The sequence below is a fragment of the Tubulanus polymorphus genome, chromosome 7 (genome assembly GCF_964204645.1).
Source record: "Tubulanus polymorphus chromosome 7, tnTubPoly1.2, whole genome shotgun sequence".
Taxonomy (NCBI): Eukaryota; Metazoa; Nemertea; class Palaeonemertea; order Tubulaniformes; family Tubulanidae; genus Tubulanus; species Tubulanus polymorphus.
In genome coordinates this window covers 13,129,084-13,156,383 of record NC_134031.1, presented here as the reverse complement: position 1 = coordinate 13,156,383, position 27,300 = coordinate 13,129,084, and the positions used below count along the sequence as shown (strand labels likewise).

The 27,300-nt window shown below is 37.5% G+C and overlaps 2 protein-coding genes across 12 annotated transcripts in view; one reads left to right on the top strand and one right to left on the bottom strand.

Moving 5' to 3' along the window:
• The window catches only part of LOC141908367 (eukaryotic translation initiation factor 4 gamma 1-like), a 67,125-nt gene extending 54,538 nt beyond the window's left edge, over nt 1–12,587 (top strand). For all 9 annotated transcript variants that reach the window (XM_074798396.1, XM_074798395.1, XM_074798399.1 and 6 more), the window contains 4 exons: nt 4,334–4,465; nt 4,565–4,646; nt 5,956–6,102; nt 8,250–12,587. In XM_074798396.1, the coding sequence (XP_074654497.1) occupies nt 4,334–4,465; nt 4,565–4,646; nt 5,956–6,102; nt 8,250–8,440 (552 nt within the window). In that variant the 3' untranslated portion in view covers nt 8,441–12,587. The remainder of the gene's footprint in view (nt 1–4,333; nt 4,466–4,564; nt 4,647–5,955; nt 6,103–8,249) is intronic.
• LOC141909360 (pre-mRNA-splicing factor ATP-dependent RNA helicase DHX16-like) overlaps nt 1–27,300 on the bottom strand; it is a 415,810-nt gene that overhangs the window by 354,524 nt on the left and 33,986 nt on the right. For all 3 annotated transcript variants that reach the window (XM_074799799.1, XM_074799800.1, XM_074799801.1), the window contains 8 exons: nt 26,902–27,159; nt 26,467–26,787; nt 25,037–25,177; nt 23,966–24,315; nt 18,578–18,740; nt 16,338–16,502; nt 16,027–16,203; nt 14,530–14,677 (listed from right to left, as the gene is read on the bottom strand). In XM_074799799.1, coding sequence (XP_074655900.1) covers nt 14,540–14,677; nt 16,027–16,203; nt 16,338–16,502; nt 18,578–18,740; nt 23,966–24,315; nt 25,037–25,177; nt 26,467–26,787; nt 26,902–27,159 — 1,713 coding nt within the window. In that variant the 3' untranslated portion in view covers nt 14,530–14,539. The remainder of the gene's footprint in view (nt 1–14,529; nt 14,678–16,026; nt 16,204–16,337; nt 16,503–18,577; nt 18,741–23,965; nt 24,316–25,036; nt 25,178–26,466; nt 26,788–26,901; nt 27,160–27,300) is intronic.

Below are 27,300 nucleotides of genomic sequence, written 5' to 3'. Positions count from 1 at the left end.
TTTTGGCAAAGAACCAACGACCAGGCTCGGTTGGGCGACAATGGCGAATTGAAGCCCTAAAACATCGAGTGGAACCAGGCATCCCGGACAGGACTTTATGTCCTGTGCGGGCGTTTTGTTTCTATTTAGATCGCTCTGCTTCACGGAGGGGTTCACGGGAGCGGTTATTTATTCCGCTGCTGGATCACCTAAAGGGGGATATTTCGCGGGACACAGTAGCCCGATGGGTCTCTTCAATGATCAAGGACATTTTATTGAAGGAGAATCTTTCCTCGGAGGGAGTCGTTTCTCATCAAGTGAGGTCTATGGCTACTTCCTGCGCAGCCTTTTCGGGTGCTCCGTTGGAGGAAGTCTGTCGGGCCGCCTTTTGGAATTCACCGTCGACATTCACGTCATTTTATTTATGGGATGTTTCAGGCCAGTTAGGCTCATTAGCTTCACTTGGTCCTGTTGTCATGGCTCAAGGTGTCCGTTCTTTCCGATCGGACCCTTTAGTGTAGAATATTTATGTTGCATTATCAGGATCACAGGGGGTGTATCCTTGTACATAGTTTGGGCTCATATCTGCAAGTATTAATTTCGCAAAATTCTGGGGGGGGCCCCTGAGCTGGACGGACTCACTGTGGCCAACCGGTCTTCCCTGTGCTACAGTGCTCCATTCCGTGCTTGGGTAAGTGCTCTCTTTTTCCCTCTTACCTTGCGTTTGAGCGGTGGTTTTTCTATCTACCTTCCCACCATCCTTGTGCTAGGCTAGTCTAGCAAAAACCATAGGAAAGGGTACAGTACTCGACGGAAATATTACAATTTTTGGAACTAAAATTTGTATTTCCGAGTAGTACTTACCCTTTCCTATGGTGGGAATCCCACCCACCTGCCCCGCATAGCTGTTTTTTTTTGGTCTGCTATGACGTAAAAAGATGGCGGATTTCGCCGGTGGCTAAATGCAATACCGCAGGGCCGGGTCGTATAGAAAAACCATTGGCGATAAATCCAAATTTAGAAAATATTGGCAAAAACCATAGGAAAGGGTAAGTACTACTCGGAAATACAAATTTTAGTTCCAAAAATTGTAATTTTTCTATCTACCTTTCCCACCATCCTTGTGCTAGGCTAGTCTAGCAAAAACCATAGGAAAGGGTACAGTACTCGACGGAAATATTACAATTTTTGGAACTAAAATTTGTATTTCCGAGTAGTATTTACCCTTTCCTATGGTGGGAATCCCGCCCACCTGCCCCGCATAGCTGTTTTTTTTGGTCTGCTATGATGTAAAAAGATGGCGGATTTCGCCGGTGGCTAAATGCAATACCGCAGGGCCGGGTCATATAGAAAAACCATTGGCGATCAATCCAAATTTAGAAAATATTGGCAAAAACCATAGGAAAGGGTAAGTACTACTCGGAAATACAAATTTTAGTTCCAAAAATTGTAATTTTACTACCCAACATACTCATACTAAATCGTTCATACCTTTACGTGCTGCGACAGCAGCTTTTATTTATCCACAAGAAACTGACATGCGTCATGCTCAAATACAGGACAGGTTCATACTCCACAAATGCTTACATACTTACAAGATAATGCGATTGACACTTGCTGATAAGCTTCAAACTTATGCAGCGAACATATAGACTGCGAACATTATACAACCATAAAGGTTGCCTATATAAAATTCATTAAAACTTAAAGACGCACGTATGAAAACTGGCCATAAGGGCCTATATTACAGACACATGAACGAGGAATAATCTAATACATAATGATACATACTAAGAATCTAATACATAAGTATTGATGGATTATAGTTCAACGATCCTAAAGCCAAATGAGAAACACAGGGTCCGTCGACAATACATAAGTATGGACGGTAAACATAATGCCCAATGACTTACCGCCCTAGTAAGAAAATCATACTATGAATTTGCCGTAACTAAGTATTTAACAAATAGCAATGCTCGAGACGAGTAAAGTATTTACAATAAGGGGGATTCTGTGGGCCTAAGACCCTTAATTTTAAACTCAGAAAGAAGGAACAGAGACAAACAGGTACAAGACTTGAAACGCCGCCAGGCTGCGCTGCCCCGAACCGACTTACATCTTCAAGAGACATTTTCCGAGTAACTGACTGAATGAGAAAACTGCGCGTGTTATATTCTGATATTGCCGACTCCGATGTGTTGCATCTTCACTCCGCTTCGCTTCATTGGTTGCTCAACAATGGCCGTCCCGACGGATGTGCTTCTTTGGATTCTTCCGAGCCGCTTCGCTGCTGAAATACATTGTCTTCTTATCTATGTAATATACCATTAAAAAGCTTGAAACTTGTACTTTCTAATGGTATGAAATTCGTGTTAGATTGTTGGTTCGTAAAGATTAATGACACGAAGGTGCCAAAATCATCTAGGTTTGTAATATCGATAGTTATCTAAGAACGTTAATTCTGTGACTAAATACTAAGGTGATATGTTATGGTGATAATAACAAGACGTCGGCGTAGAAACTTAAACTCTCCTGCTTATCGAGCGGCCATGTAGTCGGACCGGAAATCAGGAAACCGGCGAGATCGGTTCATCTAACAAACTACAGCTCGTGTCGCCTAAAGACGATGACATTCGTAGATACTTCACCGAGTCAAGATAATATGGTCCTTTTTCGAACGGTAGTGTACATGATAGTTTACGATAGTTATTTCATGAGTAAAAGGAGAGATGAATACGGTGGTGGCAATATTTGCCACCGGGAACAATTTCGGGACTCAAGAGTCGCGAGAAAACGACCAGACACAATTTAAAAACTGGAATTTCAGAACTCAAAAAGGATATAATAAATCAAAAACCGGCTAGTGGCGTAGCCAATCACGTTTGGAACACTGGTCATCGTTTTTATTTTGATAAAGCCGAAAATTATTTATACTTCCAGCAATTACACTAAACGCCACATAGTTGAGTCTGCTCTAATTACTCGTCACTCAGATATTAGTACCAATTTAAGTAATGGCTTTTCTCCTCACAATTCCCTTCTTTCTAAGTATATTACTTCATGCCTTGCCAAACACTAATTTGTTACTCATTCACCAATTTACTCAATTTACCTGTTCTCCTCTGTATATATACCCCTGTTTTTAGTCAATATCTCACACCTGACGATGATTTCTAGTGTGAGATCGAAATGTCGTGTTCTTATATTTTAGATTGTTCCAATTAATGAATTATCTTTTTCTTTTAATTTGTAAATAGTGGGTTTTTATCTTATCATCTGTTCACCACGTTTGAGTGTGGTTATTGTACCACCAATTTGTTACCACAATCTATTAGAAAGTTGTAGCCCATAACGTGTTCTATGATTTTGGTGATGTTCAAGGTCATTGGTTTTTGTATATGACCACCAGGGGGCATTGACTAATACAATATCCTAGTATTTCTTTATTATATTTGTACCAATGCATATTTTGTTACCACAATCAATTGCAAACTTGTAGCACATCAAATCATCTATGATTGTGGTGAGTTTCAAGGACATTAGTTATTTATATGGTCACTAGGGGGCATTGAATTGTAAAATAACTGAGTATTTCCTTATTATATTGGTACCTAGGCATATTTTGTTACCATGACCAGTTGCAATGTCGTAGCTCATGACATGTTCAACGATTGTGGTGAGTTTCAAGGACATTGGGTTTTGAATATGGCCACCAGGGGGTGTTGAATAGTAGAATAACTTAGTAATTCCATATTAAATAGGTAACAAGGCATATTTTGTTATCACAATCAATTACAAAATCGTAGCTGCTGACATGTTCTATGATTGTGGTTAGTTTCAAGGTCATTGGGTTTTGTATATGGTCACCAGGGGCGTTGAATATTGAAGTTGTTAGATTTTTGAGCATTTGAAACCATTGCCAAGTGGGCATGGTGTCCCTGGACCCCTAGTCTGTATTGTATCCACAATCAATTGTAGCTCATGCCATGCTCTATGGTTATGGTGAGTTTCAAGCGCATTGATTAATGTAGATGTTCACTAGGGGATATTGAAAATTGAAATGCCAGATTGTCAAGCATTGACCAATTGAGCATGGCGTATTTGGACCCCTAGTTACACCTTCTTTAAGCAAAAATTGCGGCTTCAATTTTATATGGTGGTTATTCTTTTAGGAGGTATTTTACTTAAGTTAAACCCCCTTAATGAACTAATTTTCACAATTTTCTGGGGGATGGGCTTTGTGCCTTACACACTCAAAGCTGTTGCTTAGCACCGATATGACCTAATAGGATCATTAATTTCTGATATTATTCTATGACCCCAATTTTCATTCCTGTCGCTCTGGTAATTGTAGGATCTGGAGTTCACATGTTGTACAGAACAGCATAAGCCAGCTGGTCCAATGCCGTTAGATCAGATCAGTCAGGAACTACGTAAATTGCTCACCAAAGGTGCTCCAAATGAAAACGTCTTTGACTGGATAGAGGTGAGCAGCAATCGGTGCTTTAGAATAATTTTACAAGAAGATATTGTATTTTAAAAATCCATGGTATAAATTCTTAACTTTTCCTTAATTCTGTTTTAGGAGCATGTTGGAGAGCCAAAATGTAAAGAAAAAGATTTTGTCCGTGTTTTGATGACAGAAGTTTGCACCAGTGCCATTAAAGGTATGATGAATGGTCATACTGCTCAACTCCACAATCTATTCAACGGACCGTAGATTGAGTATATGCGTTTGTGTTAGACTTGTTGGCAAATTAACAATCACAACTTCCTGGATAATTTGAACTGTTTTAGTTATAAATAATTTTTTCATGGAATGTTACTTAAATGTTTAATGAGAGTTAAAGGTCAAGTGCCCTGGAAATAGAATATTGTATAAAACCTATTTTCTAAATATGATATGTGTATAAATGATTAGTGTGTTACTAATTCTGATTTTAGTAAAGCCATTACTGAGAAATAAGATATAAAGTCGGCTATTTTCACCAGTTTGCAGTACACAGCAGGTGCGCATTGGCTTTGAAGAACTCACGATCGCTGACACACATTTCCACGCACGTTGTACTACTGAACAATAGCAAACTTTCGGTGGACTTTATGAATACCAAAGCTATGGCAAACTAATGGTTTTGATTTAAAACAATAAACTTAGCTTTATGAGATAGATTTTAAAACAATCGGTGGTGAAATAAGCAATGTACGTCTGAAATAATCCAACAGTTTCCAGTCCCTAATCCCGCACCGCATGATCACCATTGGTAGCGTATTTAATCCTTTCAGAAGTTGTTAAGATTCCTAAATTCTTTCTGATGTAGAGCGTTGATACTGTTATACATAACACAACAAACACACAATGGATAGCCAGCAGTAGAGCTGTGAATATAGTGAAGGAATGATATTGTCTTATAGATTTTATATAGAGGCTATGAGTACTGAGTTCACACACATGTATGTTTGTTTGGCAAAGATGACGCATGAATGTGGCGCTGACACGCGGCTGCGGCCGAGTGGCATACGCTATATAGGTCAATGATCCAGTTATTTAATTTTACTGATTTAAGACAAATAAGTGATTTTTTCAATAAGGCTGATCCCAGGTCGTCATTTATATTCTTAAGTACCATTTGGAAAGTTTATCTCAAAAAGTAGGAATTAGAGGGCACTTGACCTTTAATCATTGCTTTATTGTCATAGCCATGATCTTAGTATTTAAAACATTCGTAGAAAATCGAAGCAACTTTTTAGCTCCGCTGTGACCGAAGGTCATCAGAGCTGAAGGGTTAGGGGGATTATCCATCGCCGTCCGTCCAGTAAATGTTCTGGAAAGAAGGTTCATTTTCTTGAAAATCAGAATTTCATTCCTGAAAATGATTTTCAAAGGTTGGGGAGGTCGTTAAGAAATTCTTTTTTCAAACATGAGCCTGTTTTTTGTTGTGGTTTTTAAGATACATATATTTCTTAATCATCTTGTAGGATCTGGAACATCGTCAAAGATGGATGAACAGGTCCTGAAAAAGCGTTCAGACCTACTACAAAAATATCTTGATCATTCACCTGAATTGGAGCTGCAATCACTCTATGCACTACAAGCATTAGTACATAAACTTGAACATCCATCTTGTAAGTATTAAGAATATGAGTCATTGTTAGAATCTTTTCCACAAGTTAGTCAACTGACCGTTATTTATCCAGTATACGTGTTGGTGTTACGCCTGTGGGAAATGAAACAGTCACAGCTTCCTGGATGATTTGAGCTGTTTTAGTTCCAAGTTTTCCATAGAGTTGTAACTTAAAGGTTTTGTGAGAGTTGATCATTGCTTTATAGCCGTAGCTGTGATCTTAGTACTTAAAACCTACATCCATTACAATATCAGACTATGTCCATTACTACAAGCATTAGTACATAAACTTGAACATCCATCTCGTAAGTATTATTTCGAATACGATCAATCATTGGGAAGATCTTTTCCACAAGTTAGTCAACTGACCGTTATTTATTCAGTATACGTGTTGGTGTTACGCCTGTGGGAAATGAAACAGTCACAGCTTCCTGGATGATTTGAGCTGTTTTAGTTCCAAGTTTTCCATTGAGTTGTAACTTAAAGGTTTTGTGAGAGTTGATCATTGCTTTATAGCCGTAGCTGTGATCTTAGTACTTAAAACCTACATCCATTACAATATCAGACTATGTCCATTACTACAAGCATTAGTACATAAACTTGAACATCCGTCTTGTAAGTATTATTTCGAATACGATCAATGATTGTTAGAATCTTTCCCACAAGTTAGTCAACTGACCATTATTTATCCAGTATACGTGTTGGTGTTACGCCTGTGGGAAATGAAACAGTCACAACTTCCTGGATGATTTGAGCTGTTTTAGTTCCGAGTTTTCCATAGAGTTGTAACTTCAAGGTTTTGTGAGAGTTGATCATTGCTTTATAGCCGTAGCTGTGATCTTAGTACTTAAAACCTACATCCATTACAATATCATTATAGCAAACCAAAGACAAATAAACATGCGTTTCTCCATTCAAACCTGATAATGAGTGAACAAGTATGATGGCAATCCTTAGAACCGAATGAAATAGGATTCAAAAAGCATAGGGAATGCAGTTGCTCAGAAGTTGATTCGAGATAACTAGTGGATAGCTGACATAGTGACTATCAAAAGTTCATTGTAACTACAGTCAACCTCGGTTAAGCCGTATCACTTTCACTGAGCTTTTTAGTATGCATTAAGTGATTTACGAATAACAGATAATTCGTAATTGATACGAATAAACTATAACCCGTATAAACTATGATTGAAGGGCACAATCCGTATGATAGCCGGTTTAGTTATCTCTCAAACCGTGGACTACCATAGTAGAACCACGTTCTAACAAACCTTTGGGGGGAATAAAAAGTTCATTGTATCCGATGGTTCATTAGATCCATTTGACATCATTTATTCATGAAAAGAGAACACCCACTGGTGTGATGAAACACAAACCAACTGGTTACAGTAAAGTAGGACTCTTTGAGCCATCGTGCGCGTCTTTAGTGCAGATAACTCGTATGTACCCGAGGGCGATTCATCAAAGGATTTTTGCTTATCGATGAATAATAGCATCTGGACACAAATGAACTTCACCTCACTACTGTAAAAGCGATGGATTATGAAGTGAAGCTTGAGACTATGACATTGATGGATTAACTTGAGTGTTTTCTTGAGATTCTCATATTTCCTACTGACCACATTAACCTCATTAGATTATACTTTTTTTTTTCTTTAAGTGTATGTTCCCAACAGCTGACCTGATACCGATTACACATAGGATTTACATATAAATTGGGCAATGGGACCATCCATTTGTCTATGCAATAAGTGAAAATACGGATTATGGAGTACAAATTTGACACAGAATTTTAAAGGGAATAACGTTACTGAAAAACGGGACCAATTTATTTATATGGAATAAGCACTTTAACCGAGGTTGACATGGTATTTATCTGCTGGTAATTTTTTAAGCAAGCTTTGAGTAACTGCCCCTAGGACGTTGTAACCGAAAGTTCGTTACAAAACGGTGGCAATGTTTCTAATGATATTTAACTGTAAATGTGAAGGATTTGGTCGGGGATTTTTTTTTTCATACGTAACAATTGATGATTTGTTGGTTTTGATGTTTTTAGAACGAGGTTCCAGCTGTATTACGATATCATCATATTTTGTGATGACCACAATCCAGTAGAATCACTCAAGTTAGATTTCTATTTAATTTCAGATCTACTGCAAACATTCTTTGATACGTTGTATGACGAAGATGTGATATCCGAAGACGCATTCTATCAGTGGGAATCATCGAAAGACCCTGCCGAACAGGAGGGAAAGGGCGTCGCGTTCAAGTCCGTTGTGCGTTTCTTCACTTGGCTGCAAGAGACTGATGCCGACGAGGAATCAAAAGAAGATAGTTAACGAACGTTCAAGTCTAAATTAGATGCGCGAGTGCGAGCGTGCGTGAATAATCGTGATAACAAATTTATATGAATATGAATATAAAACGACATTAATTATTAATCGGTTAAAAGAATTATTGTGGCGCCATCTTTTAATCGATTATTTCTTATCTAGCTAATGAAGTGGGCTCTTGGTGAACGTACCGTACCCTTATGGCTGTGAAAAGTATGTTTAAAAGGCACGAGGTGTATATATTTGTTTAAACAGCGAGGAATGTAAGCGTTACTGGTTCTACAAATGCAATGCGTATGCGCAAGGATTTTACCCATATATAGCCCTGGATGTGTGGAGATCAAAGAAATCTCTGTGAACTGAGTGAAACTTGAGTTTTTCATAGTGCAAATCACTTGGGGGAGTGAACTGTGCGCTGGATTAGTGTGAAATCATAATGAAACTAGATTTGGTATAGAATGGTCTTTTCACTTGGGGGAGTGAACTCTTGACTAGCTCTTATCATCTAGAATCATATTTCGAGGATTTGTCCAAGTATTCTGCGATATTTCTACGCGTGTCTGTTCAATACTTAGAAACTGGGATATATTCATTTGCGACTGTGGAAATCCTTGCGAGCGTATGTCAGTCGATAAGACACTTAAAATCATTCAATGATTAGATGACAACACATGAACCACACATTTGAAAAAAAGCTTAAAAACTGAAACAAATAGGCTTTGGATAATTTCAACTGTTGCAGAAATGTTCAATGTCCAGGTTCTGACGGAATAACAAGCACTTAATGGATTGAACCTGGAATACATTCACATTTGTGCCTAGTACTCAGACTGGGCTTGCGGTAATTCATAGATGCGTCTTATGTATGTAAAACTGATCGATGAAAAGGCTTTAATGCATCAATTAAACAATTTTTCAGAGGAAACATTGAAATTTTATGCTATGTAAAGCACCATTTGTAGATCACCATTGCGAACAAACCATGTAGTAACAAACTTAGATTTAGTGCAAACAGCCTCTCAGTTAAAGAGAAATATATAAGAAAAATGATAGCCGAATAGGTCTTTTGAGAGTAAAACAAGTATCGAAATTTAGTTACATTGGGATATGATTTCAATGTAATAGATGATTAAACCAGTTTATATGGAATCAATTGAATTAGTGCTGATGCCTTAACTTTGCATTACATTACAATTACTGAAAATCTGAGAACAAAGTGTTATTACGTGTATTATGTGAGGTTGTTCGAAGTAAGAATGATATTCACTTCACAGTTGAATCCCTGTGCCAGTATATTTTAAGTCTTTTCACAAGGGTGATCTACATGTGCTAGTTTCAATCAATGACGAAAAAATTAAAGAACATGAATATAATTGATTTATGAGTGTTACCAATTGTACACCTGTTTTCGTGTGGGATGTAGTGTACATAATGAATGTATACAAGCACTGGTAGAACGCTGAACAAATGATGTAACGCATCCCTCCCTAAAATTATGTCACTTCAGTATTGTACATAAGTTAGATTTTATTGCCCCTTGTTTGGTTTTGCTTAGTGTGGACTAGTGTCCAGCTGGTAAGACAGTTTGGATAACTGTTGACAAAGGACTGGTTCCTGATAATGTAATTGTACAGGACACACTAAGCATGATCTTCCAGCGGTATGACTTAGTTTTTAAGGCCCAGGCTCAAAAGAACAATGTCTAGATATTAAGATATATTAACTTATAGAATATATAGTGATCTTATGAGGATATATTAAGAATGAATAATGAGGCTCTTGAATTATTTGTTCAATAGATGGCGTTGTTTGTATTTGTAAGAGCCTTCTTTGAGCCATTATTCGTCATTTTGAATAATTGTTTAGTTATCAGGGCCCAGTTGCACAGTCGTGACTAGTGGTCTTAAAGTCCATAAGTGGTCTTAAGACTGGTCTTTTTAAGTTATTAGACTGGCTATAGAACTTAGTTGGTCTAAGACTCGTCTTGAATTTAAGCCATGACTGTGCAGCTAGGCCCAGAAGTGTTAGTTAGTTGGGTTTTTTTTGTAAGTATGTAAAAACTTTTGAAGTGTTATTTCTAACAACCGAATATATAGTCAAGTCGGCTTAAATTGGATTGGGATACCTCAGATTTTGACATATGTTGTTTGGTAATTCAGTGACTGATTATTTCATTCGATAAAACCTATAACTATTTCGATTTAAGTCGTAAAAAAAGGTGAGATTTTTGGACAAGTCGTTGCTTTCTATGTTTCTAATATTCAGTTTCCATTCATCTAAATAGTAGTATCATTTCAAGTCTGATAGTTTTATTTTACTGAAATTTTCAGATGCTTAAGAAGGAATCTGCCAGCATATTTTTGATCTTCACCAATTTTCCTGGCATGGTGGATTAACTCGCTGAGAATGAATCATAGCAACAGTTGAGGATATCTTTTAAAATTGGATTTCACTTTTCAGATATTTTGTTGTTCCCATCAGATCCAATTTAAGCGGGATTGTCTGTAGTTAAAGTTCGTCCATACCTATAGTACTGGACAGCTGCACAGTCCTACCAACTACAATGCAATGCACCATTACTCTTTCATCCAGTCTCAAAAATATCACCACTGCATCGTGGATTTTATTCAATTGACTCCTTCCTCATTGATCATGTCCATATGTTTTTCATGCATATGCATATGAAAATATCCTGAATCTCATTTTAACGATGGCCAGATTTTCATTAAAGTAGAGTTTGTATAAGTTGGATCGCTTCATTCCATTATTTTTTGGTTTACCTTTGTCAGCAGTATAAGGTTGGCATTGAGCCAATTCATGTAAAATCGCGGTACATTTTTTTTGTGTGCATTTTTTTCATTGGTTCTCGGGTTAAACGGCGCATAATCGATTGAAGACATGACGAACCTCCGTCGATGACATGGTCAACTTTGTTTACATGCGACGAAAAACGGTTTTTGGCGGGAAAATTCTTAGCTCTAGCGTATAAAATTGCAATGACCTCGATTGGGGGCGTCGCCTCTACGAGCGAATGTGACTGGCTGTTTCTGAGATATACGGGGAATTCCAGCGCTACTAAAATAATTATTGTTAAGTTGTCATAGCTGGCACCATCATTACGTTGCTGACTAAACTTAGTATATACAGCATCTAACTTGGCCTTACTTTGTAGCTTCAGGACTGTAAATATATCGCAGAGTTGACTGGATACTGAGCTGCAAATTGCGTTAAGTGAACTATAGATTTTGTTAAATTCACTGATTTGGGCGCTGGTACCAAGGAGTTGATGGAGTTCATTTCTTTTACCTAATTGGCATTAGATGCTGTATTGGTATTGCTTTGTGGTAGTGGTGGGACTTGCTAATGCCCAGTGATGTTTACATCTAACGTCGTTTTGTTGATTTTTCATGTTGCATGCGTGATGGCTGATGTGTGTTGTCATTTCTTGTAAATACTTAAAATGGCATATGGTGCTAAGAAACAGCTTATGCTTCAACGATGAATTATAAAATATATTTGCAGCATTTTATATAGACTGGAATCGTCGGCATAAATAGCATTGAAATTAAAGCAAGAAAAAAAAACTTGTTTCAAAAAAAAATGATGAAAAGGTGTAAAGATAATGTAGTAATCATGGGTAAATTCATTTGAGGGGAAGTGGTTGTGATGATTTAACTTGTTCTGTGGGTTAGGTATTGTATTCTTGCGAAGTCATGTCGATATTTTTTCTTCGCGATTATGACGGTATTAAATAAAACTTCAACTGTTCATCGCTTAGATGTGAACTTCTCAAAGTGTGTATTAAGAAGAAAAAATCGAAAATGCGACTGATTATCTTTCACTGATATAGTTATTCTCAAATAAAAAAAAAACCATGCGTCTATAACATTATGCACTACTGTTGATTGAGAAATGTGTGCAAGAGACTATTATGTGATGATGATGATAAAACCTAATAATTATATGTATTTTTTGTTGTTGTTGCCTCTCTCCTTAAAGGGGGTGAGGTCTAACAATAAACTGTACGAAAACGTGAAATATATGGAAAAAAAAACAAAAACATTGCGATATCAACCCTAGTCAAATAGGGACCTTGGTTGATACAACTTGTCTGATAAGAAAATGTGTAAATAAAATCTGATTAAATCACAAACATGTCTTTTTGATTAATTTGCATTTATCACGAACATTCCGAATTTTTTGCCTAGTGATCGGAACTGGCAGGCTTCATGGTGATGCTGACGGCCGCTCCAAAGTTAAGTCAATTGTAGGCCTACAATGAATGTAGTTGGTGCACACTAGAAACGTTCAGTTCAAATTCATGATACAATCTTGGTGCATCCTCGCTGTCAATCATTCATGCCCCCAGCGAAAGGGTTAAAACTGATCATACTTAAGTTGTCTTGACTAATAAACATTACCCAGTTTCAACCAAAAATGTGCGCATGGGTCTAAACACTGGCGATAACAATAACGTTCACATTGAATACTTTCATAGAAATATTGAAAACAGTGGAACCTTGTTACAGCGAACTTCAAAGGACCAGATAATATGTTCGTTAAAACTGATGGTGTATTATATTCAGTATGAAATTAAATAAATCTTAAGTGAGACTGAATTCTATATTTGTTATATCCGATGAATCGTATCCGAGTTCATTCTAATGAGGTTCCACTAGTTATGAATGTGCCTTAGTGAAAACAATTTCAATATATGGTAGAAACCTCGTTATAGCAACCTCTGATATAACGATTTATCAGTAATAACAAACCTAGATTTTCTTCCCAAAGAGGACAATTTGACAAATTTCATACTGAAAATAACGAAGTATCGGTTATAACATATTCAACTTCTAGTCCCCTAAGGTTCGTTGTAATGAGGTTCCACTATAACCACGTCGTTCCTCCCTGATCAGGCCATCTGGGTTTCACCCGTGATAGAATCTTAAATCGTGGCGGCTCTTGATTGGTTTATGGATATCCACCTGTACATATACATACCTTGGTGGTCATTCTGTAAGGCAGTTGTTATGCATGTGCTCTTGTACTGAGCATTAGAGAATAAATAAATCACATCCAGTGTCACATGTATAGCTAAGAAACTCAATCGAGTTGAGATAACAGATAGCCCCTGTGATAATTTGTATGGGTGCATATGTCTTCATTTTATTCATGCGTAGTTTCAGTCAGTTGCACCCCAAAAGTACTTTTGATTTACCACTTGATCTTGCAATTAGGTCTATTAACTGAGACTCCCATCTTTATACTACTGCCACTAGAGATATATAATTCATTGTCCGTCCCTTGTGTTCGAAAGATAATCTTTTGCTGAGGTCCCGAATGTTTGTAATTGTGTTGAAAATGTCCTTATTGACCTTATTCCTCATCTCAAGATCTTGTCGTATCTTGTAGAACAAACTAATCAAAAAATTTCATTTGTCTGCTGAATGATTGCTCTCATTAGTATTTTGGCGTAGTGTTTCATTTGAATATCTCCTTTGTATAGCCCTATTTTAGTTCTCTTTTATTTTTGTACCCGGTAATGAATTTGTCATTTTTCTGTCATGTCATTAAATCAGTAATTATTGTGTTGTCCCTCTAATACCTGTAATGAGTTTGGTGTAAAGGAAATCCGATGCCAATCTTCATAATCGTATAATAATTATCATTATGCACCACTCAGAATAAGCGTCAGTTTATGGGTTTGAACTTTGAACACCCCTGTACATCCTCTATTCAACATCAGTACCATTCTAAATCAGATTAAAAATTTACTGGGTTCGAACCCGGGACACCTCTATACATCCTTTTATCAGCATCAGGACCACTCTGTATCAGTATCAGTAATTACTGGGTTAGGACTTCAGACCCCTATACATCCTCTATCCAACATCAGCACCATTCTAAACAAGTATCAAAATTAACTGGGTTCTAACCGGGGATACCCCTATACATCCTCTTTTCAGCATCAGGACCGCTATGAATCAGTGTCCATAATAACTGGATTCGAAGAATACCGATATGGAAGAAACATGGGCCCTATGTAGAAAATTGTTTATATATTTTACAAATATACAACATTATACGATCAATATGCTGGCAACTTCAGTATTTACTTGTGATATCTTCTCTGGCTTTGCCTGTATTCTTGGGCATTTTTTTCCCACTTCCATCCTCTAATTCCGTCGCTTTATAATAATGAGGAGCAACTTCCATCAGCCATGAATTCTCAATTTCAATCACCTGAAGTAAATTATTAGCAGGGTATCATCCAGTATTGTCAGTTCACAACATAGCAGGGTATCATTCAGTATTATCAGTTCACAACATAAGATTTACTGTAGAAGCTAATAATAACCATCAACCCTTTCAGTGCTGACTGATTTATACCCAATAGTGCTCGAGATTATTTGAAAATTTTGAAAAATTCCACCCTATTATGTTGAATAACTGGAATACCTATATAGTGCGTCTACACGGCGGTGCGGTGTATCGTTAGTTACTATTATTTCACTATGTTTGACAGGTGTTGCCATCTTTCAATAGAGATAAAAACTAATTACTAATTTCATCAATACACTGCAGTGCCGTGTACTAGCAAAATCCATCACCGATTTATACACCAGACTGCGGTGTAGACGCACTGAAAGGGTTTATATAACAGCACAGGGACAGATCTATGAGACTGTGACACACTGGACCAGCAAGAAGCCACGCAGCGGCAAAATCCAAGTGGGGGAAGCTTGACGTTAAGAAAATTTTGAAAAATCCTCAGGAAAATAGTGGAATTTGAGCGATGGTTTCTATAGTAATTATGACAGCCTGCTGAGTCACAGCGCCGCTGCCAGGATGAGGTGTTGATAATTTCAATGAGTTGCCCACATGATTAATTTGGGGAAACTTAGCAGGTAATTTATCAAACATTTGTTATTATAATTCATTATCACAGTACTGGTTTTGGGAATTTTTTGACACAGATTGGGAAAAAATTCAGGTAATTTTGATCAGGAAAATGGCCGTTTATGGGACACATATACGGCCTTGCAGAATGCCTGTAACTGAACAAAAAAAGCACCAACTAACAAATATGGGGTGCACTAACATAATGTATTTATGGCATCATAGGTTTAATTCAACAAACAGTGGGGGTTACGTTGGACATAAGTCAATACTTATGTTAAAAAATCTGTGATCTTGCGCTTAGACATGCTTGCTCATGCAAAACTGGTGCGCTTTTACAGCGGCAAATTCGATTCCTCACCCGAGTCAAGCATGACCTACAGCACCAATGTCTGCCAAACTGCCACAATGATTACAGATAGGCTATTTACAGAATTTTTGCGGATTGAGTAAACTATCGAGTCCTGTGGGGTATAAAGGTGTAAGTATTTTCCTATACAGCCTCTAGCACAGGTGGCAAAAATAGCCTATATTTGTGCATCCCTCAGCATTCAGCGGTGTTTGTTGGGCTTAAAACCAATTTTTATCAGGACAACCAATTCAACAGTCCTTTTGAATGCTTGAAAAGTTTTAGTAATTCAGGGATATATGTAATCTAGTCTAAAACCTAGAAGGATAAATATGCTGCATACCTGTCGCATAAATTCTTTCGTCGTGAACACTAATTCGTGGTAAATAATCCAGCGTGGCCGCTCCTCATACAAACAACTGTTTGGATGAACCATCACTGTTTGCATATGTTTGACAGTCTTATACTGCCCTGTTTTACCGAGTTTAGCAGTATGGTAGAAAAATCCGGCAGTTATTGCCTGAAATCAATTCCAGGAAATGAATTTTAGACAACGTTCGTCAAGTTGCTTTAATTAGACATTAGGCAGTAGTATTATATATTATCATATCTATACATGTGTATAGAAAGTCATAGTTAAAATTTGCGATATACCTTTCTGATACTTATATTGTCCTGAGCGTCATTCGAAGTTAATTCTATTTCCACTCGTTCTAGTAAACCTTCCAATTGCTCTCTTACATCTCGAGCACGTTTCATTGATCTGTGCTGAATGAAATTCTCATAACACCATTGTGTAGAATAGTCTGTCTCAACCCACTATAATATAATATAGATTACCCCTTTATAAGAATATCATGATCGGATATGTACAGGAAGAATATGGAGGGGTCTCTAATACGTTGAATCCTATCATCATTATAGTTAAGGGCATGGGTTGAGAAAATTTGAAGAAATTTTACATATGTAATATATTGATTACCGATCATTGCAAAGAATTGAGAATTAGATAAAGCCCTTTCATACATCTTAAACAGACCTCAGTCACTCCGTCCATGGTTAGTTAACCATATAAAAACTTTCTGTATAACTAAATTGGTCACATATATAAATAACCTTATTCCCTTCAACAGAAACTATCCTATTGAATACCTAGATTATCGTAATAATCTGAATAATATCTAACGTTGAGCTAAAAATCTAAATTACACCGAAAGAATTGTAACATATAAACATAATGTCAAACAACTTTGGAGCTTCCTGAAATAATCATTGGCAAACAAAATGATAAAACCAGTAGCCTATTAATTCCCATTTATTCATTGTGAATGTGAAGCCTGCCGCTTGAATTAAGTAATTCATTCAATGATTTTTTTAGTATAGCTAGGTAGATTGTATGCTTCAATAAATCGCCCATGGGCAAAGTGGTTTACCTTGAAAACTGGAGCTTGTTTGGAGCAAGGGCATTGCTTATGAAAACTCATTTTAATTCTTGAGTTCAAAGTTCTATTTTATATTATATGATATCTTTTTCAAAGAATTATTTTGTAGTCAAATAAGGCAAAAAATATACATTTATTTACGGTCCATTTCCAAAATTTGGTAGGGTACAGGTAGGTAGGAAAACTATTTTATAATTTGAAAAAATATGAGATATGAGATTGAAAATTCATGTTATCACCAATCGGAGGGCAGCTGAATATTGAAATTCTTGGCAACCTCTTCAGATGTAGGGCCCCAGAAGTCACCAGTACCATAAAATATCAGCGTGAGTGTAATTTCCATATGCCTAAACAAGCCAATCACGTTCAATCGTAGAGACAACGCCCCAAATCAAGGTCATTGCAATTTTATAAGCAACAGCAAAGAATTTTCCTGCCAAAGACAGTTTTTCAGAGAATTTTAATGAATTGACCATGTAATCGACGGAGGTTTAGCATGTCTTCAATCGCATCAATCTACCTCGTTTAGGCCAAGAACTTATGAAACTAATGCTCGCATAAAAATACGTACCGCGACTTAACAAAATTGGTTCAATGCCAACTCCACCATCACTAACAAAGGTAAACCAAAAATTCCCAAACCAAGTAAACCTTTTGCCAAATATCTTAGAAACCATAATGAATCTCCTATTTTTCTTTCCCCCCCTAGATTCTTACAAGGCATTAAAAGCTACAGAAAATCTCCCAAGTAAAACCAGATGTGGCCATGATGAATATTTTAATTACTGATAGGTCCATTGGCCTTGAAATGGCTGAACCACTTGCTGTAGGATTCAAGCCTCATTCCAATGTTGCTGAAGACGACTGAGTGTAAAATACGCCCCGAACGTATGTTGACCCATTTATGAAGGCGGGAAATGAAAAATACAACTTCCGGTGACCTTGAGCTTTGACCTAGAGGACCCAAAATCTAATCGGTTACCACGGTCTAGAATAATCCATCCATAAAACTTCTACGTTTATGAGTTAGAACTCGCAAATGAAATTTACAAAATGGCTTTGTGACCTTGACCTTGGACCTATAGGACCCAAAATCTAATCAGTTATCATCATCTAGTACAACACAATTTTTTAAATTTCAGGAAAATCTGTCAAAGGATTTAGGTGTGAGGGCACGGCAACCACTGGACAGAAGGCCAGATGACAAAATGAATATACTATGAATGCCCCCACTTATTGGGGCATTAAAATAAACAGTATGGCCAGGATATACGGATATATGGTAAACCTGGAGTGGTAAGTGCAACTGGCAGCTTACTGGGTGGCAGTACCATAAATTGGGACATGACTTTACTTTCAGCTCTGGTCAGTTTGCTTATCACATCGTGACATTGTCATGACCATAAAGCTAACGTAGAATTTCTCTTCAGGATACTCATTTCAATGCCTCACCTGGTTATAAACATTGAGTAATGTCAGATGATCACCACCTGGTTTGAAGAAATTCTGTCGTGCTGTGTCAGCATGCACGATCTTATCCTTTGGTCGGTAGAATATGGAGTTATTGACAGATAACATTGCTGTTATACTTAATATTTCATCGGAACATTTATACCTGTAAATAATTGGTGCAACATAAAATATGTCAAATTGAGATAATGAAAATCATTGGATAACAATGGCCGCCATGGCATTTTGAGACCCACTTTCGACAAACCTGCAGCAGTTTTTGGGCTACCGAAGTGTCTAAAGTCTATTTTTGTCTGACACTGATTTTTTCTTGATATTTATAGGGCAAACGTGCAGTCTAAATAAACAATCGTTTTTATATCCACTTAACACTGTATTGAAGGATTGCCTAAAAGTCTTCTTTAACTCATTTGAATCAGAGAGAAGAGACTCCATTTTATATTCTAAATCAATTTTAACAATTTTATGAACTACATCCATTTTAACAATATGTTTCCATACCTACCACTTGAAATCATTTTCAAATCATCAAAAATCATAGTTCGTAGGCATAGAAACACAGGCAACTTTTGTTAGAATTTCAAATATGGCTGATCTTTTCTCAATTCAACATGAGAAAATGAAGACTTTTTGGCTATCCTTTTGGCAATAGAGTGTAAAATGGATATAACTAGGGGTCCAGGGACACCACGCCCACTTGGGAATTGCTTTCAAATGCTCAACAATCTAACAAATCAAAATTCAACACCCCTGGTGACCATATAAAAAAACAAATGACCTTGAAACTCACCACAATCATAGAACATGTCAGCAGCTATGATTTTGTAATTGATTGTGATAACAAAATATGCCTAGGTACCAATGTCATATGGAAATACTAAGTTATTCTACTAATTGACACCCCTGGTGACCATATGCAAAAACCCATTGATCTTGAAACTCCACATAATCATAGAGCATGTCATAAGCTACTACTTTGCAATTGATCATGGTAACAAAATATGCCTAGGTTGTTAGGTTCTTTATGATAGATGCTGTAACATGCTGCCACCGGGAGGGGGCGGAAGTGTAGAAAAGAAGTTTTAGAAGTTTTACGTGTCAGATGTTTTGTGAAAATTAGCTGCTTATCTAACCTATAAACGATAGCGAGTATTGCTATAATGTGTTCGTAAGTGTTTTGTCTCCTTTATAACAACTGTATTGTGTATTATATTATTGGTTTGTGATTGTTTTATTTGTAGAAACCTGTCTGTTGTATTCTGTCAGTGTCAATGACACTGCTGAGATGAAAACCGTATACAGCATTTGAACATCAATAAACGGATTGATAAACAGAAAGAAGTCGTGAGTTTATAAGTATTGATGACCCGTTGCCCGGATTAAATGACTGTTACATCAGTTTAAACAACGAATACCGGTAACTGTTAACAACTAACTGTAGTAACGTGAGTGATACACATAACTGCTTATCGCGTAATACCACTATGTCACGACTAACGCCTACCGATCATGTACCTACTAGTGCTCCAGTTGACGAAAATGAGATGGATGATACGCAGGCGTATGAGACCAGTGTTGAGGCCGAAGTACTGCCCGACGATTCGGTGAGCCAGGCAGTACTACGCAGTCTTCCAGTTGTTTCATACAAGCAAAGCTCGAGAAATTGCGAGAAAAGGCTGCATTGGAGCAGAAATGTTAAAATGAAAATAAGCTGAAATGCGTTTCAAATTGGAACAATTGGAACTGAACTCCAAGTTGCAGATGCTGGAGGTCAAAACGGAGTTGGCAGAGTCCGTTGCTAGGCAACAAGCCTATAGTGACGCTGAAATAGGCATTCGATCGGTTTCTGCAGCACCGCCACCGAGTAATCGGAAAGTGCCATACCCGATCCCAGACAATAGAGCCATGCCATTGCTGAACGTAAATGCAAATCTGTGGATCTCAGCCATTCCCGATCGGCCTGTAGACTTTCTGCCACCATGATACAATACGACATCATACTATAGGGAGAAACCATCAAATGAAATGGCATGCTCTAAACCCTGAGGTCAACTGACAGAAGCCCTGGTTTCTACCAACTCCGCCCGCGGATGGAGTACTGGATCAACTCGAGAGGGCTGTGACAATGCAGTGGGATGCGACAATGGCTTTAACATTACCAAAGCCAGAAATGCCTACATTCGGAGAGGATGTCACTGAAAATTTTCCCTTAAAGCGCGCATACGAATACTAAATCAACAAAAAACTCAGAGTTGCTGTACGAAGTTATACTTACTGCTTCAGTATACAAAAAACGACCCGCATGAGCTTGTCAAGAGTTATCTAAGCATGGAGCCTTCGAATGGCCTCATGTGTGCATTAGACGCCTTAGATCGGTGCTATGGTCAAAGCTAATAGATAGCCGCAGCATACGTGGATAAGATAACGAACGGTCTACCCATCAGGTCCCCATCAGATTGCATCGCAATTCAGAGACTCTCAGAGTTGTTATCTAGCTGTTCGAATACTTTATCTCAAATCGGTTCATGAGTAACATAGAGAACCCTAATGCATTCCGTAAACTCGTGCAATGATTACCATTCGATGTTCGCAAACAATGGTGTACTCGGGCAGATTACATCACAGAACGACTCCCCAGGGAAATTCGAATTAATGATATAGCATACTTCATCGAAAGGGAGGCGCGGGTACTTACTCATCCCATATTCGGTGAGGTAACGTATAACCATGGCCGAGACCATTAGTTCAAACCGAAGCCAACTCATCAAAAGATACTGGCTAATAATAACGCAGATCAAGAATCTGTTCGAAAGCCATTCAATAAAACTGTGTAACGCCTGTGGATAAATTGAATATTGGACCGACTAGTGTTAAAGAGTTCCACGAAACTAGGGGTCCAGGGACACCATGCCCACTTTGGAAGTGGTTTCAAATGCTCAACAATCTAACAATTTCAATATTCAACGCCCCCTGGTTGCCATTATACAAAAACCAATGACCTTGAAACTCACCATAATCATAGAGCATGTCATGAACTACAACTTTGCAATCATGGTAACAAAATATGCCTAGGTAATATATAATATAATAAGGATATACTAAGTTATTCTACTATTCAACACCCCCTGGTGACCATATATAATAACTAATGTCCTTAAAACTCACCACACACCACAATCATAGACGATGTCATGAGCTACAACTTTGCAATTGATTGTGGTAACAAAGTATGCATAGGTATAAAAATAATATAGAAATACTAAGTTATTGTTTTATTCAACGCCCCCTGGTGGCCAGATACAAAAACCAATGACCTTGAAACTCACCAAAATCATAGAACACTTTATGAGCTTCAACTTTCCAATTGATTGCAGTAACAAAATATGCGTAGGTATCAACATAATGTGGAAAAACTTTTTCCCACCTACGAATCAGTACTGATGACACCAAGATGGCCACCAATTGCGTCATTATTGGCTGATCAAAAATACCTGTCTCAGGTATAAAATATTCCTTTCCACATAATACCCATCACAAATTGCAATGAGAAATAGCAAACAAGTAGGAAGCATGAGAACGCCGACCTACAAAATCCGTGATTTTTTTCTTGAGTTACAGACGTGAACCAGCTGAGGGCGTAGCTGTCAGCACTCGTGAGCGCCGAAGGCGCAAAGCTATTTGGGGGAGGGGGTTTGGGGGTCCTCCCCCAAGAAAATTTTAGAAATTAAAAGCGTTTTCCGAGCACTTAAAGCGATCTTGAACCCATGAACGACTATTATCTGCAACCGATCGATAAAATAGATACACACTCATTGTAGTACAAATGTACATACAAAATCAGTGTTGCAATGAATACGCATTGAAATGCGATACGAAAAGAAAACGATAAGAAAACAGGCACTGAACGCTTTTACGGTTCACCTGACTCCGGAATTTGGACCAAAGTTGACACTTTTGGGCATTAAAAAGGTAATAGGACGGCCATCTTGAGTCCGATCGACCCAATTTTTCCTATGCTGATGGGCACTTGGGGGATTCAAATATATATGAAAGATCAAGGTAATTGATCAAAGCGTCTTCAAAATTTCCCTCAAAAAGTGTTTTTTAAATGTGTTAAAGTGCAGATTTTGGCGATCAACAATGGCTACCAGTCAGCCATCTTGATTCTGATAGGGCCAGTTTTTGGGCTGAAGATATGTCTAGGGTAGATACATGTGTAACCCAAATATCAAGACATTACATTGAAGCATCTTCAAAACTTCCCAAAATAACTGGATTCTGTCAACAGACGGACGACTGACGGAAAGTGAATGCAATAGCCGGCTGAGACTAAAGTCCCAAGTGGGCTAAAAACGATGGTTTATTCAGACTGCAGTTTCACTGGTCATATTAAGACCAATTTGAGGTAGGCCTATGTGATTTTAAATTCCCTCATTTTAGTCCCTCATACAAAGTTTATTTTATCTCCCCCATCTCATAGAAACTATCGGTCAGCAGTCCATTCAAGGCATAGTTAGCTTAAAAATAGCATACTGCTGAGCAGCGGAGTTCTACTTCACTCATATACACACTTCTCATCTCGCCGTTCACCATCCTACGCTCTCACCATACGTGTTGATAAATTCTTATTCTATTACGTCACATTCACTGGTGCTCGTTATTTCTGGACATTTTATTCGGACATTATTTTGGATATTGTTGATGAGCTACCTTTCTTTATATCACATGTGTTCAAAAAATTAAGCACTAGATGCAGTAATGCTCATTCTATTCTAAACCAATTTTTGTCACTGCTTTTTCTGACACGCACCATTGGTGAGAAACACGGGTTTCAGTTTCTCGGGTTTCATTTTTGAATAGCTGTAGGAAGTTACAAGTCTCAGAATTTGGGCCAAAAATTACCCGTATTGGCACAAAAAAAGGTCACAGGACAGTCCCATCGACCCAATTTTTCTCATGCTAATGGGCCCTGGGGCATATATTTATATATGCAAGATCAAGATATTTGATTGACGCATCTCTAAAATTTCTGTAGAAAACTTAAATATGTAAAAAGTGCTGATTTTGGTGAACAACAATCGGTTGCCAGTTAGTCATCTTGATTCTTACAGGGCCAGATTTTGGGCAACTGATGTGTCTAGGTAGAAGACACATGTCATGAATCAACCAAATATCAAGATAATCCCTTGAAGCATCTTCAAAACATCCCAAAATCAAATGGTTTCCGTCTACTGACAGGCGGATCCATGAAAAGCCAATGTAATAGCCTGCTGGGACTTTAAGTACCAAGTGGGCTAAAATAATAACATTTAATGAGAAAAAACAAAACTTAATCATGCTCTAATGTACTGAAAGGGCTTGTTTGCTTACTTCTCAGATGCAAGTATCATTTTAGATAACATCGGATCGACTGGAAATTCAGCCATTCTCCGTCCTAATTTGGTCAATTCTCCAAGGTGATTCAGAGCTCCTAACGCATATAACTGCTCCAATGCTAGCACCAATGTTTCGTGAGGTGGTGGATCCATGAAATCAAAATTAATCAAATCATTGATTCCCAGACTCTTTAGCAATAAAACAACATTACCAAGGTTAGTACGTTGAATTTCGGGAACTGTGTTTTCCTCAAGTTCATTTTTGTATGCCCATGCTGTATATAATCTAAAGCATTTTCCAGCTGCTACACGACCAGCACGTCCTGCTCTTTGGTTCGCCGATGCCTTAAAATAATCAAAAATATTCTTTGCAAAGTTCTAAACGTATGAGCAACAAAATGAAAGTTGGTCCACATATCATTGGTACCAAGTTTCATCTTAATCCGTCAATAACTGATAGACATACAAATGGACGAAGACGGCCTTTCCCTTAGAACATCAGCACCGCACAGAGGAAAAGATTAGTATTACTCTTTCACCTATCATAATGACATAACAGTACTTTGCCTATCTCAGGCCATATGTGGTTTGAGTACCTCACAATAAATGCTGATTAAAATCAATTCAAATCATTTGAATATGCCATAAAATGCAGTTTCAAGCATGATACTTAAATTACTTGACTTACAAATCCTGAATTTGTAAACAAATAGTTTTTATATTTAGCAATGAAAGTCATCCGTAATAGTAGAAACTCCTCCAATTCAGTTATTTAATCAAAATGGAGTAATTAGAGTTATTGGTGATACATATCAAATGCTCAAAATGAAATGATCATTATTACATTCACGAAGGAGGTTATGTTTTGTCACTGTTTATGTCTGCTTTTTTGGAAGCGAGATTCAGCAGTGACAGCAAAATAACTCTTTTACGTTATGAATGGATTGCTGTGAAGGAATTACCATCATGTAGAGTTTAGTAAGTAGTACAATCAAATTGATGAAATCAAAGTTTTAATGATCAAAATGAGAATATTTCAGTATTTTGTAGTCACAGGGGTACAAACCTTTGATATAGGAGTTACTACCAAAGATTCCATGCCCGTTCGTGCATTATAACTCTTCTGTTTACAAAATCCTGGATCAATCACATAAATTATGCCATCAATTGTCAAAGACGTCTCTGCAATATTAGTAGCCAGTACCACCTAAAACAATACGTATTTATACTGATACTATTACAAGTTTTTGGAGCTTTTTCTAAATTGGATTTAGATTTGACTTGACTGAAAATTAACCCATCGATTTCTGGATCCAGATCTGATAGCAATTCAGAATTTGAAATCTTATCTCGATATCAAATAAATAGCGTTATGCATGTACTGTATTGAATTTTGATGAGATAAATCCAAAAATATTCAAAAGCATGAGAACTGTTTGAGTGTCATAGCTTCGGGGACATAAATAAAATGGGAATGGTAATCCCGTTATACAGAACCTAAAGAAAATGAAATGAAAAGGCAGATTTCACAATAATGGGTACCAACGAAGTCAAAATTATGTCAAATTATGGTTACGTTCGATCGGCTTAACACACTGGATCTATCTTGTGATATATTAGAATTATGCAGGTTTTGATTGATTTTTATGGTCAATTGATAAATAATGACATCTTTCCTTCCATCATTCATGTTTCATTAGTGATTATCAGGTATGGGATTACATGCTGAGTACCCGATCAGGAGGAAATTCACAGTGTATCGAACGTAACAGCGTAACCCTTCAGGAGCCTCACTGATTGACTGAGCACTGGCTGACTGCCAGGAATATCACATGTTGCACACACAGTGCAGTGTATACAAATCTAGGACACTGGCGGTTCAAGTCACTGGTTTTAAAAGTGACCACTTTTAAAAGTGGTTTTTTAACAAACGTAACACTTTTTGTTGACTTTTTTACGTTCATATACGAGCAGTCAAAAGATTGCAAGTAGATATTGGTACCCAGTACCATGAAATCTGCCATAAGTGGCTCCCTATCACTGAACAAGCCAATGGCACTGTCGATCTGTCAGTACAGATTAACTGGTTTGATTACTATGTTATCTCGGTAAATGGACCAAAGATCTAGTATGGATTAAGCAAAATTACAAGTTATTTCTACGAGATAAATGAATTATCTATTGAAGGTTTAACCTGAAAAAATCCGGATTTGCAAATGACTACGAAATATGAAAAAAATATGAGAAAATACGAGCAAATCGGCTATGTATAAATCGGAGTCGATTGTACTATTTATTTGATTCTTAATTTCAAGCAACCCAAATAATATGGACTAGGGATCATTCACTTTTACCTATGCATAATATTTGAATTTTTCACATACATTAAGCATTACAGTATGCAATTGCACTTACACCTCCCCCTCCCTAATGCATACATAATAAATGAATGATCCCCTAAGCATGCTTTGTAATGACTCCTTAAAACTAATATACCTTTCTTGCACCGGGAGGAGTTGGTTCAAATATTTTTGCCTGTAGTTCAGATGGCAAAGTTGAATAAATAGGTGCGATGACCAATTCCTTTATTTTTGTACCGAGACGACGAGTTCTTTCTAATAACATCTCATTTGCAGTTTCAATTTCTTCCTGACCAGTCATGAACACAAGTATATCGCCAAGTGGTTGTGACAGATGAATCTGCAGAACCGAAACAACAGCTGCCTCAAGATAATCGGCTTCAGGAGCTTTCGTGTAGTATATATTAACAGGATAACGTCTCCCAGGAATACGAAATATTGGTGCATCATCAAAAAACTGAAATTTCAAAAGGGAAGATATGAACCAACATGTGAACCAACTAACTGGACCAAACTACAGCTGAACCAAACTACAGCTTGACATAATAACAGCGCTGTCGTGCAAATATACCTCAGAAAACTTCTCTGCATCGAGAGTAGCAGACGAAATAAGTAACTTTAAATCCGGACGGAATCGTGCGATATCCTTTACCAGACCAAAAAGCACATCTGTATGCAACGTTCGTTCGTGAGCTTCATCAATTATCATCACGCTATAACTGGCCAGATCAGGTTCTCCCAAAAACTCACGAAGTAACATTCCATCTGTCATATATTTCAGTATTGTCCGCTCTGAAGTACAATCTTCGAAACGTATACTATAGCCAACCTACAAATACAGGATAAGAACTCAGACAACTCTAAGACACCGGGAGAATGAATAGAGCACGTCAAAATACTACAGAACGCAACACATAATCACGAAAATCCATATTCTAACATAATCGTATTGCAGATATAACCATCAAAC